The sequence below is a fragment of the Anomaloglossus baeobatrachus genome, chromosome 12 (assembly GCF_048569485.1).
Source record: "Anomaloglossus baeobatrachus isolate aAnoBae1 chromosome 12, aAnoBae1.hap1, whole genome shotgun sequence".
NCBI lineage: Eukaryota > Metazoa > Chordata > Amphibia > Anura > Aromobatidae > Anomaloglossus > Anomaloglossus baeobatrachus.
The window spans coordinates 27,084,172-27,104,340 of record NC_134364.1 but is presented as its reverse complement, the minus strand read 5'-3'; the positions used below and the strand labels follow the sequence as shown (position 1 = coordinate 27,104,340).

Genomic DNA, 20,169 nt, shown 5'->3' with positions numbered 1-20,169 from the left:
TGACCCTATTCTACAACCACTGCCGCCCCCCCTCCTAAAAGAGCATTGGATTATAAGATGGAGCCCCATATTTTTTTTTCCTCTAAATTTGGGGTGCGTCTTATAATCTAGTATGTCTTATAAATCGAAAAGTACAATATATTTAATTATGGAAAATGTCCTTTGCCATAGAACATGAGTGAAGTCGGGGTACCCATTATCCATTGGAAATCCTGACCAAGTTCAAAGTTTATTGGACGAAATATCAAAAGTATTTTCACAGTAAATGATTATGAAGGACAGACTCTACTTCAAGATATTGAAGACATATAGCTATAGAGCATAGAATAAAAAAATATAGAAAAACAAAGCCTGCAATGACATAATCACCACTCTTAATACACAAGAGACGATACAGAAGAGACTAGACTAAATGGAACCACAGGTTTGACACCAAGTGAAACATACTGAACTTCAAGTAATAATGAGTAAGGCACATCAAAGGAAAAATCGGAGTCTTAAAGCAACAGTTCCTCTGTAAGGGATAAAAAGAAAGAAAAATAGGAAACTAAAATAAATAAATTAAATAAATAAATAAACAGATTCTTTGCTGGTTGTTAATCGATATCAATAGTCCTATGAGGAAGGGTAGTCCGGGTTCGGCTGTGAAAACCTTTTTTAGGGTAGACGACTAAAGCTGATATCTTGAGTGACATTTTGTTTTTTTGTTAAGGACGCTAACGATTAAAAGCTTTCAATAAACGAATCAAAGTAATAAATAAAAAATTCAGAAGAAACCAAGAAATAATGGAAAACAATAAGGGCAGAGTGACTGGTACTTTAAGACTGCAAGTCAAAGCTCTGAGCTACACAAGCATGGGGTGGCTTTTATTCATTTAGCTATTGCTTTATCAAAAAAATTTGATTTCCTGGAAATATTATTCATTTTTTTTTTTTAACACTGTCCGTTATTGGGATCCACATTAGCATGGTTCATAATCAAATGTACATGAAAATGTACTCTGATCATCATTCCCTGTCACCCGAAGACCTAGGCACAAGTACATGTGAGACGTACAATAGGTCTGTAAATATTCCACCATCATCTCCAAACTTTTCCCTTAGAAACGGTCTGTCTAGGGGAAAAGAAATAGCCCCTTAGAAAGATCTATGACTTGTAATATGGTTCGATATTGGTCACCATGGTTACATGATAAAGTGCCCATTGTGGTGAGCAAAGAGAGTGTTCATTGTTCAACACTCCAATATTAGGCAGTTTCCTTTGAAATATACGTCTTGATTAGAAATGACTGTCTTATTCCAAACATTCTTAAAGGGGTGGTCATTGACTTTCACATTGATGGCTTATCCTTAGGATAAGTCATCAATACATGCTAGGTTGGGGTGTGATGCCCAGCGCAGGAGCTGCTCAGCTGTTTCCGGGCAGAAGTGTTCAGTTGTGGAGCTGCACAGCTCCACCTATATACAGTTAGTTCCAGAAATATTTGGACAGTGACACAAGTTTTGTTATTTTAGCTGTTTACAAAAACATGTTCAGAAATACAATTCTATATATAATATGGGCTGAAAGTGCACACTCCCAGCTGCATTATGAGAGTTTTCACATCCAAATCGGAGAAAGGGTTTAGGAATCATAGCTCTGTAATGCATAGCCTCCTCTTTTTCAAGGGACCAAAAGTAATTGGACAAGGGACTCTAAGGGCTGCAATTAACTCTGAAGGTGTCTCCCTCGTTAACCTGTAATCAATGAAGTAGTTAAAAGGTCTGGGGTTGATTACAGGTGTGTGGTTTTGCATTTGGAAGCTGTTGCTGTGACCAGACAACATGCGGTCTAAGGAACTCTCAATTGAGGTGAAGCAGAACATCCTGAGGCTGAAAAAAAAGAAAAAATCCATCAGAGAGATAGCAGACATGCTTGGAGTAGCAAAATCAACAGTCGGGTACATTCTGAGAAAAAAGGAATTGACTGGTGAGCTTGGGAACTCAAAAAGGCCTGGGCGTCCACGGATGACAACAGTGGTGGATGATCGCCGCATACTTTCTTTGGTGAAGAAGAACCTGTTCACAACATCAACTGAAGTCCAGAACACTCTCAGTGAAGTAGGTGTATCTGTCTCTAAGTCAACAGTAAAGAGAAGACTCCATGAAAGTAAATACAAAGGGTTCACATCTAGATGCAAACCATTCATCAATTCCAAAAATAGACAGGCCAGAGTTAAATTTGCTGAAAAACACCTCATGAAGCCAGCTCAGTTCTGGAAAAGTATTCTATGGACAGATGAGACCAAGATCAACCTGTACCAGAATGATGGGAAGAAAAAAGTTTGGAGAAGAAAGGGAACGGCACATGATCCAAGGCACACCACATCCTCTGTAAAACATGGTGGAGGCAACGTGATGGCATGGGCATGCATGGCTTTCAATGGCACTGGGTCACTTGTGTTTATTGATGACATAACAGCAGACAAGAGTAGCCGGATGAATTCTGAAGTGTACCGGGATATACTTTCAGCCCAGATTCAGCCAAATGCCGCAAAGTTGATCGGACGGCGCTTCATAATACAGATGGACAATGACCCCAAGCATACAGCCAAAGCTACCCAGGAGTTCATGAGTGCAAAAAAGTGGAACATTCTGCAATGGCCAAGTCAATCACCAGATCTTAACCCAATTGAGCATGCATTTCACTTGCTCAAATCCAGACTTAAGACGGAAAGACCCACAAACAAGCAAGACCTGAAGGCTGCGGCTGTAAAGGCCTGGAAAAGCATTAAGAAGGAGGAAACCCAGCGTTTGGTGATGTCCATGGGTTCCAGACTTAAGGCAGTGATTGCCTCCAAAGGATTCGCAACAAAATATTGAAAATAAAAATATTTTGTTTGGGTTTGGTTTATTTGTCCAATTACTTTTGACCTCCTAAAATGTGGTGGAGTGTTTGTAAAGAAATGTGACAATTCCTACAATTTCTATCAGATATTTTTGTTCAAACCTTCAAATTAAACGTTACAATCTGCACTTGAATTCTGTTGTAGAGGTTTCATTTCAAATCCAATGTGGTGGCATGCAGAGCCCAACTCGCCAAAATTGTGTCACTGTCCAAATATTTCTGGACCTAACTGTAGATAATATAGTAGCTGCAAGTGGGAACTGCACCTCCACCATTTATTGGAATCGGGTGTGGATATGCAGGAATTGGTCGTGGCACCTATACAATTGACAGATCTGCGCAAATGATCGCTTCTGACCGCCACAGGCAAAGGGAACAAGGGAACAGTTGATCTGCTGGGGCGACAAGGGAAAAGCTGATCGGCTAAGGTGCCGGATATCACACACCCACAAATCTAATACAAATTCCCTATACTAAGCATAGACCTTCAATATAAAAGTCTCTTAGAATCAGGGCTGCCAACTTGACTTGTTTTTCCTGGTTAGCTTCTAAAAGCTTTTTGGACAGACAATATTTTTTATGAACACATTGGAAATCCATAATAAATTATTATAAGTGATCCATGTCTACAGCCCAGAAGTCTGATGAGAAGACATTTGCTGCATTCACTGTAAACTGTAAAATGATGATAATTACAGTCACAATATTCTGTAAGGGTTTCTTCAGCTTAAAAAAAAAATCACGGATGACTTAAAAAAGTGATGCTATTGTTAAATTGCTCCAAGCCTGGCTTCCCTGCTGGTGTAGTGCTCCAGCATGGCTTCCCTGGTGTTGTAGTGCTCCAGCATGGCTTCCTTGGTGTTATAGTGCTCCAGCATGGCTTCCCTGCTTGTGTATTGTTCCAGCATGGCTTGCCCGCTGGTGTATTGCTCCAGCATGGCTTGCCTGCTGGTGTATTGCTCCAGCATGGCTTCCCTGCTTGTGTATTGTTCCAGCATGGCTTGTCTGCTGGTGTATTGCTCCAGCATGGCTTCCCTGCTGGTGTATAGCTCCAGCATGGCTTCCCTGCTAGTGTATTGCTCCAGCATGGCTTTCCTGCTGCTGTAGTGCTCCAGCATGGCTGGTGTAGTGCCTATCATGGCTTCTCTGCTGGTGTAGTGCTCCAGTATGGCTTTCCTGCTGGTGTAGTGCTCCAGCATGGCATCCCTGCTGGTGGAGAGCTCCAGCATGGCTTCCCTGCCGGTGCAGTGATCCAGCATGGCTTCCCTGGTGTTGAAGTGCTCCAGCATTGCTTCTCTGCTGGTGTAATGCTCCAGCATGGCTTCCCTGCTGTTGCAGTGGAGCAGCATGACTTCCCTGCTGGTCTAGTGCTCCAGTATGGCTTCCTTGCTGTTGTAGTACTCTAGCATGGTTTCCCTGCTGGTGTAGAGCTCAAGCATGGCTTCCTTGCTGGTGAAGTGCTCCAACATGACTTCCATGCTGTTGTACTGCTCCAGCATGGCTTCTCCACTGTTGTAGTTCTCCAGCATGGCTTCTCTGCTGTTGTAGTGGTCCAGTATGGCTTCCATGCTAGTGTAGAGCTACAGCATGGCTTCTCTGCTGGTGTAGTGCTCCAACATAGTGAATTACTGAATAGGTTTTCAGAAATAACCTGCACACTTAATGGTTGTCAGTAAATAAAACTCCCCCCTCCAGCACCCAGGTCCAGATGAAGTGCCTTAGTCTAAGACGTAAAATAACTTGCTGGGCATCAAAGCTTTGCTTACATTGTGCCTTCGACAGGTTTCTGCAACACTGATCTATGAATAGCACTAAAATAGGGTAACACAGTAACTGTACCCATGTAAATGACAAACTACGTAAAACATCAGTGGCGTCACAAGGGTTTGTTATGAGTGGTCCATGTAATCCCGCTAAAAAGGTCAAATCTATGATACACACAGTTAACCTGAGCTAAAGAAGCTACGAGTGAGCTACAATATATACCCTCAGTGAGACAAAGTAACATTAAATGGTATGAAACTAGTTTTCAATGTGGATGGGAGATTTGCCAGCACTACCAGTTGCAGAACATATCTTACTCATGGATGAACATTAATCATGTATATTAGAGATGAGTCAATATTTTGAAATTTGAATTCAAATAATTTTTTCAAAAAATTACTTTTGTGGAGAATAAATTTGAGTGAATTCCAATACTGGAAAGCTTATAATTGCTCAGAAAATACACATGAAGATGGAGACAACCACACTGACCATAAGAATTTACACTCTACAGGAGAGAGGACCCTGCTGACCATAAGAGCTTACACAGTACAAGAGAGAGGACCCCGCTGACCATAAGAGCTTACACAGTACAAGAGAGAGGACCCCGCTGACCATAAGAGCTTACACTCTACAGGAGAGAGGACGCTGCTGACCATAAGAGCTTACAGTCTACAGGAGAGAGGACACTGCTGACCATAGGAGGTTACAGTCTACAGGAGAGGACCCTGCTGACCATAAGAGCTTACACAGTACAAGAGAGAGGACCCCGCTGACCATAAGAGCTTACACTCTACAGGAGAGAGGACCCTGCTGACCATAAGAGCTTACAGTCTACAGGAGAGAGGACGCTGCTGACCATAGGAGGTTACAGTCTACAGGAGAGGACCCTGCTGACCATAAGAGCTTACAGTCTACAGGAGAGAGGACCCTGCTGACCATAAGAGCTTACACTCTACAGGAGAGAGGACCCTGCTGACCATAATAGCTTACACTCTACAGGAGAGAGGACCCTGCTGACCATAAGAGCTTACAGTCTACAGGAGAGAGGACCCTGCTGACCATAGGAGGTTACACTCTACAAGAGAGAGGACCCTGCTGACCATAAGAGCTTACAGTCTACAGGAGAGAGAGACAGTACCCCACTGACCATAAGAGCTTGTACTCTACAGGAGAGGACCCCGCTGACCATAAGAGCTTACAGTCTACAGGAGAGAGGACCCTGCTGACCATAAAAGCCCACACTGTACAGGAGAGAGGACCCTGCTGACCATAAGAGCTTACACTGTACAGGAGAGAGGACTATACTGACCATAAGAGCTTACACTCTACAGGAGAGAGGACCCTGCTGACCATAGGAGGTTACACTCTACAGGAGAGAGGACCCTGCTGATCAAAAGAGCTTACATTCTACAGGAGAGAGGACCCTGCTGACCATAGGAGGTTACACTCTACAGGAGAGAGGACCCTGCTGACCATAAGAGCTTACAGTCTACAGGAAAGAGGACCTGCTGAACATAAGAGCTTACAGACTACAGGAGAGAAGGTACCCCTCTGACCATAAGTGCTTACATTCTACAGCAGCGACAACACCGCTGATCATAAATAGCATACACTGTACATGAGATTGGACCCCACTGATCATAATAGCTTACACCCTGCAGGAGAGATAAACCCGCTGACCATAAGAGCTTACACTCTACAGGAGCAAGGATCCTGCTGACCATAAGAGTTTACACTCTATAAGGAGAGGACCCTGCTGAGCATAACAGCTACACACTACAGGAGAGAAAGGACCCCACTGACCATAAGAGCTTACACTCTACAGAAGAGAGGACCCAACTGAAAATAAGAGCTTACACTCTACAGAAGATATAGGGACTTATCCAGGTGACTTTAGAGTAAGAACATGACTCTGAATTAGAAACTGTGATAACCCGCTGGAAGTCATAGTTGCAGGCCATTATGAGGAGGCCCACATGGTAATGCTAAGTTATGTGTGCCTGCTTTCCACTGCGTCAGCAGTATAGGAAATGGTGCTGGCCGATTTAGAGATGGGTGAACTCACAGATATTAGAGTTCGGCGGATCCCGCCAGACAAAAAAAACAACAGAAAAAAAACAAAAACAAACAGGTCAGTTTTGGGACCGGACTTAACCTGAACTTGAGCCTGGATCTTGAACCCCAAGTAACTATGAGCTCCCGAACTTTAGTGCTTTAAAATGGTGTTACGGTAGTAAGGACTGGGGGGCTGCAAAAGGGAGCGAAATGGGGCTTAAAGCAGGACAATTATACTTACCAAGTTTCCGCACGGCTGTCACACTGTTTCCAAGTAAGCTCATTAAACCTTATTAATATTCACCCTCTGTGACAGCATCTGTGCCCCGTCCCACTGTGCTGGCATTTATAATTGGTTGCCTTTACACTAGCTGTCTGAGTCCCTGAAGTGGAGCGTAAAAATAGTTAAATTAAAAAGTTGTGTGCATCATCATGGCTGTGTATCAAAATACAATTTTTTAAAAATCCCCCCCCCCCCACAATTTTTATATAAAGACAAAATAAAGCAGACAGCTGGGGACTGGTATTCACAGGCTGGGGAAGCCCATGGTTATTGGGCTCTCCCCAGCCTAAAAATAGCAGTTTGCAGCAGCCTCAGACTTGGTGCATCCATTTGATGGGCCAATCCTGGCCTCTTGCTAAGCTCATCCCGATTATCCTGGAGCAATGGCAATCAGGGTAATATATGGAGTTAATGAAAGCTTCCATAAAGCCCTGGATTACTAATAAGAAGGGGTCTTTGAGACTCCCCCATTACTAATAGTGTAAGGAAAAATGAACACAAAAAAAATTTATTAAGAAGGAAAAAAAACACCTACTTTCTCCAATTTATTAAGCTCCAGAACAACCCTGCAGGTCCGACATAATCCACAGACAAACATTGTGATGCCAGCTCTACTACATCCTGAGGTCACAGTGCGTGGTCACATTAGAAAACATGACCGATAACTGTGGGCTACAGGACACACTGAAGGAGCTGTAAATGAGAAAGCGTCGCCATCAGTGAGTTCATCTGAGGTCAAAGTTGTCTGTTCCCATGGTACCTCAGCTGTGACCTCAGGTGAACTCCCTGAACTCCATGCTGAATTCCTGGATTAGCCTATGTGCGCATGTTGACTATTTGGTTGCAGAAATTTCTGCTCCAAATCTGCATCTCCTGGCAGAAAACGCATGGAAAACACATCACGTTTTTGGTGCATTTTTCTGCCAGAAGATGCTGAAATTTCTGCAACCAAAAACAACATGTGCACATAGCCTGATCCGGTAATCAGCCAGCTGTGAACTCAGGTGAACTCACTGATGTCACCGCTCTCAGAGCTGCGGTTCTATCATTGTGTCCTGCTAGTCGTAGTGATTGGTCCCGCATCCCGTTTTCTAATTTGACCAGGCACTTGACTTCAGGATGTAAAAGAGCTGGGATTGTCATGGGACGTCATGTTTTGGGTGTTAATAAATTGGAGAAAGAGCTTGATTTTTTTTTTTTTTTTTAAAGGATGTTTTTCTGTGTTTTGTCTATATTTCTATTTACTTACACGATTAGTAATGGGGATGTCTTATAGACACCTTCCTATTAGAAATCCAGGGCTTTGTGGTAGTTGTGTGATTTTTTTGACATATCACAGCTGTCATTAACCCCTTATATCACCCCGATTGCCACCGCTTCAAGGTAATGAGGATGAGCCAGGTAAGCGCCAGGATTAGCACATTTAATGGATGTGTCAAATCTGGTGCTGCTGAGTGCTGCTGTTTTTAAGCTGGGGAAGGCCCAATAACCATGACCCTCCCCAGCGTGATAATACCAGCCCCCAGCTGTCTGCTTTATCTTGGCTGTGTATCAAAATTGGAGCAGACCCCACACCTACTTTAAAATTATTTATTTAAATAACTAAAAAAAAAAGTGTGTGTGGTCTTTCGTATTCTGACACACAGCCAAGAAAAATTACACAGCTGGGGGCTGCAGCCTTCTGCTGTGTGCTTTATCTGTGTTGGGTATCAAAATACAGGGGACCACATGTCATTTTTTCCTATTATTTATTTATTTTTACACTCCACTTCGGGGACCCTGACAGTTAAGGGGGCTTTACACGCTACAATATCGTTAATGTTTTATCGTCGGGGTCACGTCGTTAGTGACGCACATCCGGCGTCATTAACGATATCGCAGCATATGACACTTATGTGCAACCTTAAACAATCACAAAAGCGTCCAAAATCGCGGAGAGGTCGTCCTTAAACAAAAACTCGTTTACCTCTTATTAGCGATGTTGTTCCTCGTTCCTGCGGCAGCACACATCGCTGTGTGTGACACCGCAGGAGCGAGGAAAATCTCCTTACCTGCATCCACCGGCAATGCGGAAGGAAGCAGGTGGGCGGGATGTTACGTCCCGCTCATCTCCGCCCATCCGCTTCTATTGGATGCCTGCCGTGTGACGTCGCTGTGACGCCAATCGACCAGCCCCCTTAGAAAGGAAGCGGATTGCCGGCCAGAGCGACGTCGCAGGGCAGGTAAGCCGTGTGACGGGGAGCGTGATTTTGTGTGCAACGGGCAGCGATATGCCCGTGTCGCACAAACGATGGGAGCAGGTACGCACGCTAGCGATATCGGTACCGATTTCGCTACCGTGTAAAGCCCCCTTTAGTATGAGGGCAACCAATTACAGACGCCTGCACAGAGGGTGAGGGCGCAGCCTGACTGCAAGCAATCACAGATTCTGTCACAGAGGGTGGGCAGGGGAAGCAGTGAATATTCATAAGTAGTGATGGGTGAACCCGAACTGTAAAGTCCGGAGTCCGTACCGAACACATAGTGTTCGTGCACACAATCCCGAAAACAAGTTTTCCTGGGAAGCTTGTGTTACAGTTCGGGTCCAGGGGCTGTAAAAAAAAAAAAGCACATTAGTTAAAAAAACATTATGATTATACTTACTGGTCCCGCGACGCGTCTTGCAGACCCGCTCAGCCGCCGTCTCCCGGCCACTTCTGCTTCCAGGTCCGATCATTAACATCCGGTGGTATTCACTGCACTGCTCGTCACTCGGTAGTTTTTCAGCCGTGTTCACAGTGATGTCAGGGTTCACCCGAGTCCATGACCATGGATTTGATTGAATTTTGACTGTCACTGTGCGAGTCTCGCACTGGTATCACCCGGTACGGCGCACACTCTCCTTACAGGAGCGCCTCAGCTGCATGGAAATACATGCAGCCTCTTGTAAGGAGAGTGTGCGCCGTGCTGGGTGATACCGATGAGACTCGCACAGTGACAGTCAAAGTTCAATCGAGTCCATGGCTCATGGACTCGGGTGAACCCTGACGTCAATGTGAACATGGCCGAAAACTGTCAAGTGACAAGCAGTGCAGTGAATATCACCAGAAGTTAAAGATTGGACCCGGAAGCAGAAGCGACCGGGAGAGAGTATGCAGGACACGTTGCGGGAGCGGTAAGTATAATGACAATGTTTATTATTAACTACTAGAAGGTGGCCCGATTCTACGCATCGGGTATTCTAGAATTTACGTATTGTGTAGTTCATGTATGATTTTTGTTATATATATATATATATATAGATGTTGTTGTGTGTAGTTACCAAGTGTTTGTGTAGGGCGCTGTACATGTTCTGAGTGTCGCGGGGGGTGAGAGCGGTGTTGTATGTGTGTTGCGTGTGTTGCGTTGTTTGTGGAGCGCTGTGTGTCTGTAGCGTTGTGTGTGTGTTGTGCGGTGTGTGTGTGTGTGGTGTGTTTTGGGGGGAGGTATGTTTTGAGCAATGTGTGTGTTGTGCAGTATGTGCGTATATTTGTGTGTGCAGCGTTGTCTGTGTGTGTGGGTGTCTGTGTAGGGCGTTGTTTGTGATTCCTAGTGTGTGTGTGTTGTGCAGTGCGCGTGTGTGTGTGTGTTGGGGGGAGGTGTGCACCTCCCATCGTGCTCCATCCCCCATGCTGCGCACCCCCCATCGTGCTGCATCCCCCATGCTGCGCACTCCCAAACGTGCTCCATCCGCCATGCTGCGCACTCCCAAACGTGGTCCATCCGCCATGCTGCGCACTCCCAAACGTGCTCCATCCGCCATACTGCGCACTCCCCATCGTGCTGCATCCCCCATGCTGTGCACTCCCAAACGTGCTCCATCCGCCATGCTGCGCACTCCCCATCGTGCTCTATCCGCCATGCTGCACACTCCCAAACGTGCTCCATCCGCCATGCTGCGCACTCCCAAACGTGCTCCATCCGCCATGCTGCGCACCCCCTATCATGCTCCATCCGCCATGCTCCGCACTCCCAAACGTGCTCCACCCGCCATGCTGCGCACTCCCAAACGTGCTCCATCCGCCATGCTGCGCACTCCCAAACGTGGTCCATCCGCCATGCTGCGCACTCCCAAACGTGCTCCATCCGCCATGCTGCGCACTCCCAAACGTGCTCCATCCGCCATACTGCGCACTCCTCATCGTGCACCATCCGGCATGCTGCGCACTCCCAAACGTGCTCCATCCGCCATGCTGCGCACTCCCAAACGTGCTCCATCCGCCATGCTGCGCACTCCCAAACGTGCTCCATCCGCCATGCTGCGCACTCCCAAACGTGCTCCATCCGCCATGCTGCGCGCTCCCAAACGTGGTCCATCCGCCATGCTGCGCACTCCCAAACGTGCTCCATCCGCCATGCTGCGCACTCCGAAACGTGCTCCATCCGCCATACTGCGCACTCCCAAACGTGCTCCATCCGCCATACTGCGCACTCCCCATCGTGCACCATCCGGCATGCTGCGCACTCCCAAACGTGTTCCATCCGTCATGCTGCGCACTCCCAAACGTGCTCCATCCGTCATGCTGCGCACTCCCAAACGTGCTCCATCCGCCATGCTGCGCACTCCCAAAAGTGCTCCATCCGCCATGCTGCGCACCCCCCATCATGCTCCATCCACTTGGGAGTGCGCAGCATGCCGGATGGTGCACGATGGGGAGTGCGCAGTATGGCGGATGGAGCACGTTTGGGAGTGCGCAGTATGGCGGATGGAGCACGTTTGGGAGTGCGCAGCATGGCGGATGGACCACGTTTGGGAGTGCGCAGCATGGCGGATGGACCACGTTTGGGAGTGCGCAGCATGGCGGATGGACCACGTTTGGGAGTGCGCAGCATGGGGGATGCAGCACGATGGGGAGTGCGCAGTATGGCGGATGGAGCACGTTTGCTCAGCCTCTCTCCTTCCAGCCTCCCTCAGCATCAGCCTCCCCCTCCCAGCCTTCCCCAAGATCAGCCTCTCTGCTCCCAGCCTCCTCCAGCACGCCGTGCTCCTCTGCCGACACTCACCCACACCCGATCGCATCCACTCACCCACACAACCGATCGCATCCACTCACCCACACACCCGATCGCATCCACTCACACACACCCGATCGCATCCACTCACACACACCCGATCGCATCCACTCACACACACCCGATCGCATACACTCACACACACAGACACTGACGATATTGCACATACGCGCTGATACTCACAACATCCGGGGATATCACATGCTTCTGGCCATGTGATCCTCCGTCAGGTCCTGGAAGCTCACAGCACAATATCGCCGCCGAGAAGCAAGCGATATCCCAGGATGTTGTGAGTATTTGGATGCGATGTGATGTGTGTGTGTGAGTGAGTGTGATCTGATTTGTGTGTGTGTGTGTGCTGTTATGTGTGTGCTGTTATGTTATGTATGTTCCGCAGCTGCAGGACCTTGATGTGTGGATGCGATGTGATGTGTGTGTGAGGTGTGTGTGAGAGTGAGTGTGAGCCGGTGTACACTGGTAACTATGATACACATCGGGTAACTAAGGGACCTTAGTTACCCGATGTGTATAATGGTTACCAGCTTTCACGGCCTCCGTTAAGATCCCAGCATCGCAAGGTTATGTCTGGCGCTGCCGGGATCCTGACGGAGCCGGTGTAGAAGCAAGAGATATCCCAGGATGTTGTGATGTGTGGATGTGATGTGTGAGGTGTGTGTGAGGTGTGTGTGAGAGTGAGTGTGATCTGATGTGTGTGTACTCACCTGGGAATCGGAGCCCCGTGTCAGTTGGGCCACAGCGAGCGTGCATTGCGTGAGGGGGGCGGGGCCTGCAGAGAGCCGGGGCGAGAGGCCAATCCGTGTGGGGGGGCGGGGCCATGGCGAGCCCAGCGGCCAATCAGCTTTGTGTCACCGTAAGGACACAATTTCGGAGCATGACAGACAGACAGACAGACAGATAGACAGACAGACAGACAGACAGACAGAATAAGGCAATTATATATATAGATATGCTTTATTTAACAATCTCCCCCCTGCCCTATCCCATAACTGTAAAGTCCAAATTCAGGTTTCGGACGCAGGTTCACATTATCTCAGAAACCGAACTTGAACTTTACAAAAAGTTCGAGGGAGTCAAACACAAATATCAGGGGGTTCACCCATCACTATTCATAAGGCTTAATGAGCAGACTCAAACAGTGTGACAGTCGGGCGGAAATTTGGTAAGTATAATTGTCCTGCTTTAATTGCCATTTTGCAGCCTCCTAGCCCTTTGTCCGACTTGGTGGCCAAACCCGACAAGTAATGCAGATTTCCCTGTTAAAGTGTTACGCCTGCCTGGATCCACAGACTCAGCCGGGGTGTAATGGACAGGCTAGAGGGAAGCCACTCGCCAAGCAGGACCCCCAGAACCCTGAAACCCTTTAACCCATATACAGGGATTTGGAATTACACAGGGCCCTGGAGATCACTACCTGTGGAAGGCTGCAGTCCGAGAGTAGTCGTCAGGCAAGGTCAAAACAGGAATTGCGGAACAGGGACGGAATTGTCAGGCAAAGACGTAATCAGAAACAGAGGTCAGAACCGGATCGGGCAGCGAGGTACAAAAACAGCAGGCAGAAGGGTAGTCAGGAAACAAGCGGTAATCAGCACACGAAATCACAGGATGAAACAGGAGCCAGAATTCTCAGAACTATCTCTGGCAGAGGTCAGCAGACAGGAGGGGAATTAAAAAGGGTGTGGTGTCTTCCCATAGGCTCTAGCTGAATGATGGTACCTCAGCTGGGAGACACTCGCCACCTACAGTCAGCCAGTGGCACTGCAGATCCCCAAGAAACCCAGACTAGTGGATGAATGGAGCCTGCGCCCACCGGCGCCGCTGGCATCGACACCTCTCCCATCACCAGCAGCATCCACGGCAGGAACACGGTGTTGCCTGGCGATCGGAGTAGAAATCAATGGAGCGGACTCCGGTGGTGACGTAACAGAAAGCCACGTTCAGGGTCCATGCATGGACACTCGGTGTCCGATACGGACCCCGAACTTTACAGTTCACCCATTACTAGTGTCGGCCAAGATGTTTTTTTTTAGTGAACAGCGAATCAAATCTCAAAATAGTTGAATGTGAGCAAAACTGCAAATTTCCAGAAATTCAACACAAACTCAATCCTTCACCGTTCATCTCTAATGTACATGTATCGAGTAATGGCAGATGAGCGCATATGTATTAAGAATATATAAGACTTCTGAGTTTTCAGATATGCTACTAAAATGTGTCTAAATCAAAACCACAGACACTCCAGATAATCAACTTAACAATGCTCTCTCCAGAAGTGAAATTTAGTCAACCAGACGTATTGCCCATGGACTATGCTGTCATCATGAGTTTGCTATGGAATGAGCTAAAAATTAATCAATGGCACCAAATATTGAAAGCTCTAACCTTACTGAATGACATGACCTATGTCTGCCCTTGGTGACGCCACTGCTAGACTTATGGAACATACAGTATGAATGGATGGAGCCAGGCTAGCTAATACATAGACAGGTCATGCATGCTGTACCTTTACTTGTATGGGCTGTGTGAAAGAAAAATGTAGGAGACAAGTAAGTAAAACAGATGGAAAATGAACCATATATTCCTTAATTACTTGTGAGATGATAAGGCAGTAAACAGAGTTGATTAAAATGAGGATCTAAACAAATATTTCTACCAGTCTCTGTTATTAAACAACCAATTAAAGAACGAACATTGTATCTCAGCCTTGTTATCCTTTTCTTTAGTCAGATGCCAAAACAGAGCAGTCTTGCAAAGAAAATAATTGGATCACATCCCATACTTACCAGACTGTGGGGCTTTAAAATGAATGTTAGAACACAAGTTAAGAAAACATCATAACATAACTCTGCCATACGGAAGTCTGTAATAGTCATTAAATGCAGATTGATTTTTTCATATAGGTTCATGTCTACAGCAAAGTAATTGATGATAAACATTTTTCAATAAGTTTTCCGTATATAACAAAACATACATCCCTAATATTGCGATAGTTGTTAATGCGCTGCATATAAGAAGATTTAATGAGGGCAGCGCACTAGTCTTATTATGGCTGCAACTCTAATTTCCCAGTTCTCCCTATTCACATTAGATTTGATATAAATGGTTACCATATATGCCTGGTGCATGTAATAGTGAATATATAAAAAACACTGACCCACACATCCAACAGATGTGAACAGGTGTCAGCTAAAAATACAATAAAACTACAAAATACATACAGCTGCACTCTAGAGTTTTTTGGAGCCTGTATTAGGTCTTCTTTGTATACATTGGGCGGTATGTGATGACATGTTTTTTTGTTCTAATGTTTTGAAAAGCATAGTTCACTACACTTTGATATATAGAACGACCCCATGAAAAGATGTATATAGATGTATATACGTAACTGTATGTCATATGTCAGGGCTATGTGTTTCTAAGCGCCACAAAGAGCCTTATATATATAACAAGATATCACAAGACTCCGGTACTATAACCTTAACCAAAAACCTCAATCGGAATTCTAATTCAATAGGAGTTCAATATTCAAGGGCATCTGTCAGCATAGAATGACTGTACAAACCAAGCACAGGAGCTTGGTGCATTATGGCGGGGTCAAACATTTACGCTATTTGCACAAGTTTCAGTTGCAGATTTGGTGCAGAAATTTTCACACCAAAAGACGCATGTGTTTTTGGTGCATTTTTGTGCCATGCATTTTTTTTTTTTAATAAGGTCAATGGGTGGAAGGGCTAAAAAAAAAGCGCTGGAAAAAATTTGCACCAACAATTGACACACTGCAGATTATATTCTGCACCAAATCTGCAAATAAGCAACGTGCGCACAACACTTCAGAATTCTCCTTCCCTTTGATGGCATAAAGATAGCCATGCAGATCTGTGCCACAATCTGCACCAAATCTACATAAAAAACGCACTGTGCGCACAAGGCCTTGTGTGCATCTTCTCACCTGCTTGTTTTCACCTTATCTTTACCCTGCCTTTATTTGATTGCCAGCTCTGGCTTTATAGAGCCAGAGAAGAGCAGAGGTAGAGAGAAAACAAGTAGGTTTGAAGGTGTACTTAAATATTTAGCCCCGCCCTGATGCACCGAGTGCCTCTGCTTGGTTTGAACAGTCGTCCTGTGCTGACAGAATCCCTTTAATTATAAGGCCACGTGCCCACAGGAGAACGTACCTGCGGATTTTGCTGCGGAAAACCCGCGGATTTTCTAGATTTTCCAGATAAATCCGCAGGTTTACCCAAGTACAGACACTCCCCATGTTATCCTATGGGATTTGGGGAGTGCTGTATCAATACTGTGGATTTCCCGCAGCCGCACGTAACTACGTCAATTATTCATGCGGAATTATCTGCGGAATTCCTGTCTTTCCACTAAGGATATACAGAACGGAAAATCTGCAGGAATTCTGCACGAAATCTGCACTGTTTCTGCAGGTTTACCGCAACAATTCTGCACAAATACCGCATCAATGGATAAATGTGGATTCTGGGGAGCTGCTGCGTGAACCTGCGGAAATACCTGCAGAAAAGTCCGCAGGTACGATCTCCCGTGGGCACATGGCATTTTTTTTAGGCGAATATTGAAAATAATGAACATAAGCACAGTTATTTCAACTCGACTTGCTGTGCACATGTTCTTTCTTTTATAAAAAAAAAAATTAACCACTTCAGGCTTCGAAAGCAATGAGGCAGCTAAAAGAAATGATTGGACCATTCTTCAAGTGGCTTCTGCTGAAGCTGCCAATATCTTATATAAGAAAAAAAAAAATCAAACCTTTTGGCAGCCAAGCAGACACAAAATATGATGGAAAAAAAACAACACTTCTGGAAAAACAATGCCAGCGGTTTGCTGTAGCATCTTCTGCGCTGTGTGCATATACCCTAGCATTTTTTCTATACTAGCTAAACACATTTTAACTTGTTGAATTTTAAAGTACATTTATTCTAAACCACACAAATTGTTAAAATGCCTAAATATAATTTTTTAAGCTAGTAAATTTTGTTCGAAGAGCGGAGTGCAGCATACAGTTTATTCTCAATATATTGTATCACCTTGGAATAAAGTTGCCATTATCTTTATTGCAACTGTAAAATCCCAAGAATATTTTTTACATCAGGTTTAGAATTTTTGGGTTTTGTTGTGATGAAAAATATATATCATGATTCTTCTAAAACCATCTCCTGCTAATAATAGCATGAGATGGTGACGGAGGCGTCTTTGGACTTCCTCGTGGATCAGAACACAGTTGTATCCATAACTTCTCAGCTAAGCAGCTGCATGACTGAGTATAGCACAGATTTGTTATTTCAGGCAGAAAACCAGCAGATGCCAGACCAAATCCACTTGCCATTTAAATGTCTGCAGCTCGGTGCTAATAGACTTACTTTTGACATCTTACTCTTGTTGTTTCCAGTTAGAAATGCCAGATTGTTGATTTCATTTTGAATCACAAAATTCTGTTCTTCTCTCTTAAAGTTCTACAAAAGACAACAAAAAGGGGAAAATAACATTAAAAAAAGCACAAAATAACTAATAAATACACATTTACAATACGTTTAAATGCAGAAGAGTTACATTTAAAATTACTAACCAAGGAAAGTCCCAGTGGTCAAAAACACCAGTAGATAGGATGGGAGGAAGACCACTGGTGCAAGAAGAGACCAAGAACAAGTACTTGGTGAAATACAAAATCCATTTTTTATTAAAGTGCACGTGACACAAGGACAGACAGTAATGACAAAAAGATCTAAAATTCGTCAGACACACAGAATTGCACAAACACCACCAGCAGATATAGTGATGCTGCTAGAGCCAAAGGGTTAATATCAAAAACCAGAGGCGAGGCAGATAGGGAAAGCATGTAATTAAGAGTAGACAAATAGTAGTCCCCAATGTGTTTATTCTCCCTTTGCAAGCGCTAGGGTGACATGTCAACTAGATATACAGTTTAAGGGAAATTACCTTGAGACATGATTGGAAATACTAGCAGGCAGGCAGGCTGGTGGCGGTGGGCGTGGCCTCGACGCGCGTTTCACCGGGCGTGGCTTCGTCAGGACTACTATTTGTCTACTATTAATTACATGCTTTCCCTATCTGCCTCGCCTCTGGTTTTTGATATTAACCCTTTGGCTCTAGCAGCTTCACTATATTTGCTGGTGGTGTTTGTGCAATTCTGTGTCTGACGAATTTTTGATCTTTTTGTCATTACTGTCTGTCCTTGTGTCACGTGCACTTTAATAAAAAATGGATTTTGTATTTCACCAAGTACTTGTTCTTGGTCTCTTCTTGTACCAGTGGTCTTCCTCCCATCCTATCTACTGGTGTTTTTGACCACTGGGACTTTCCTTGGTTAGTAGTTCTTACTGAGACCCTCCCTTTAAAGGGAATTTGTAGGTTTATATTACATTTAAAATTGTTTTGGGTTTTTTTGCACAGAAGGTACATTTCATGGCCTACCGTATATTTATTTACCTTGAGACACAATTTTTCAGTTTACACTAAAGGGATTTTCTCAACATCATAAATGATGAAAATAGTAAAGTGTTTGTAAAAACAAGAAACTTTGTAATTTAAATCCTCACTGTTCTTTATCGTTTGCTGCTTTTCCTTAGGCTACGGCCATTGTTGCAGTCTATAAGCAGTGGCTGGTCTCATAGGCAAGAGCTGGATCCAGCTACCTCTCTGTGCTCCTTTGAATTTGCCCAGGAATGGCTGCCTCTACTTGCAGCATTGGTGCATACACTTTTTTGTCCAGGAGTATAATATTATGCCTCTGCTCTAAGCTATCCATCAGGAGTGCACTGCTCTCTAGTAAGGCAATGTTCACACATCAGTTTTTTGGCATCAGGCACAATCCTGCGTGTGCCTAATGCAACGGATCCAAGCGCAGAATATGCAAAAAAGGATGCGCCAGATCCTTTTTTTTTTTACGCATCCGGTATACCGGATCCGTCAAAAAACGGATCCAGCGCATCAGTTTTTTGTTTTTTTACAATCAATTGGAGCATGCTCAGTTAAAAAAAACGGATCCGGTGGCCGCATCCGTTTTTTGCCACATCGCGCTGGATCCGGCGTCCATAGGCTTCCATTGTAAATCACGCGATACATTTTTTTTCAGAGACAAAAAACGTTCAATGAGACGTTCCATCCGGCCGCCGCATTGAGTAATTACACCGGATCCATCAAAAGCCGGATGCAACGCAAGGCCATCAGGCACAATCCGGCGCTAATACAAATCAATGGGGATAAAACGGATCCGGCGCCGGATCTGTTTTATCAGTTTTTTTCCGGATTGTGCCTGATGGAAAATAACTGATGTGTGAACGTAGCCTAAGCAGGAGGAAGACGATGAGTGCGCTCTTGAACATTGCAGGAGATACAACCACTCTAAGGGGTACTTCCCACATAGCGAGATTGCTGCTGACTCACAGTTTTGGTGACGCAGCAGTGACCTCATTAGCGATCTCGCTGTGTGTGACACTGAGCAGCGATCTGGCCCCTGCTGTGAGATCGCTGCTCGATGCACACACTGCTGGTTCATTTTTTTATTGTTGCTCTCCCGCTGTTAAGCACACATCGATGTGTGTGACTGCGAGAGAGCAACAATCTGTGCAGGGAGCAATGAGCCAGCGTCTGGCAGCCTGCGGTAAGCTGTAACCAAGGTAAACATCGGGTAACCAAGGTGGTTACCCGATATTTACCTTAGTTACTAGCGTCCGCTGCTCTCACGCTGCCAGTGCCGGCTCCCGGCTCCCTGCACACGTAGCTGGATTACACATTGGGTAAATAAGCAAAGGTTTGCTTATTAACCCGATGTGTACTGTGGCTACGAGTGCAGGGAGCCAGCGCTAAGCGGTGTGTGCTGGTAGCCAAGGTAAATATCGGGTAACCATACCCGATGTTTACTGTGGTTATCAGTGTCCGCAGCTTCCAGACGCCGACTCCCTGCAAGCGCAGCATCACTTCCACGTCGCTGCTGGCTGGGGGCTGGTCACTGGTCGCAGGTGAGATCTGCCTGTTTGACAGCTCACCAGCGACCATGTAGCGATGCACGAGTGATCCTGACCAGGTCAGATCGCTGGTGGGATCGCTGGTGCTTCGCTAAAGTGTGACGGTACCTTAAAGG

At 45.5% G+C, this 20,169-nt stretch overlaps 1 protein-coding gene across 9 annotated transcripts in view; it reads right to left on the bottom strand.

Annotated features, from left to right (window-relative positions):
• The window catches only part of LOC142258359 (ryanodine receptor 3), an 847,167-nt gene that overhangs the window by 214,358 nt on the left and 612,640 nt on the right, over nt 1-20,169 (bottom strand). For 6 of the 9 annotated variants that reach the window (XM_075330934.1, XM_075330936.1, XM_075330935.1 and 3 more), the window contains 2 exons: nt 17,429-17,521; nt 14,545-14,559 (listed from right to left, as the gene is read on the bottom strand). In XM_075330934.1, coding sequence (XP_075187049.1) covers nt 14,545-14,559; nt 17,429-17,521 — 108 coding nt within the window. The remainder of the gene's footprint in view (nt 1-14,544; nt 14,560-17,428; nt 17,522-20,169) is intronic. The other 3 variants (XM_075330937.1, XM_075330940.1, XM_075330942.1) reach the window with 1 other exon arrangement.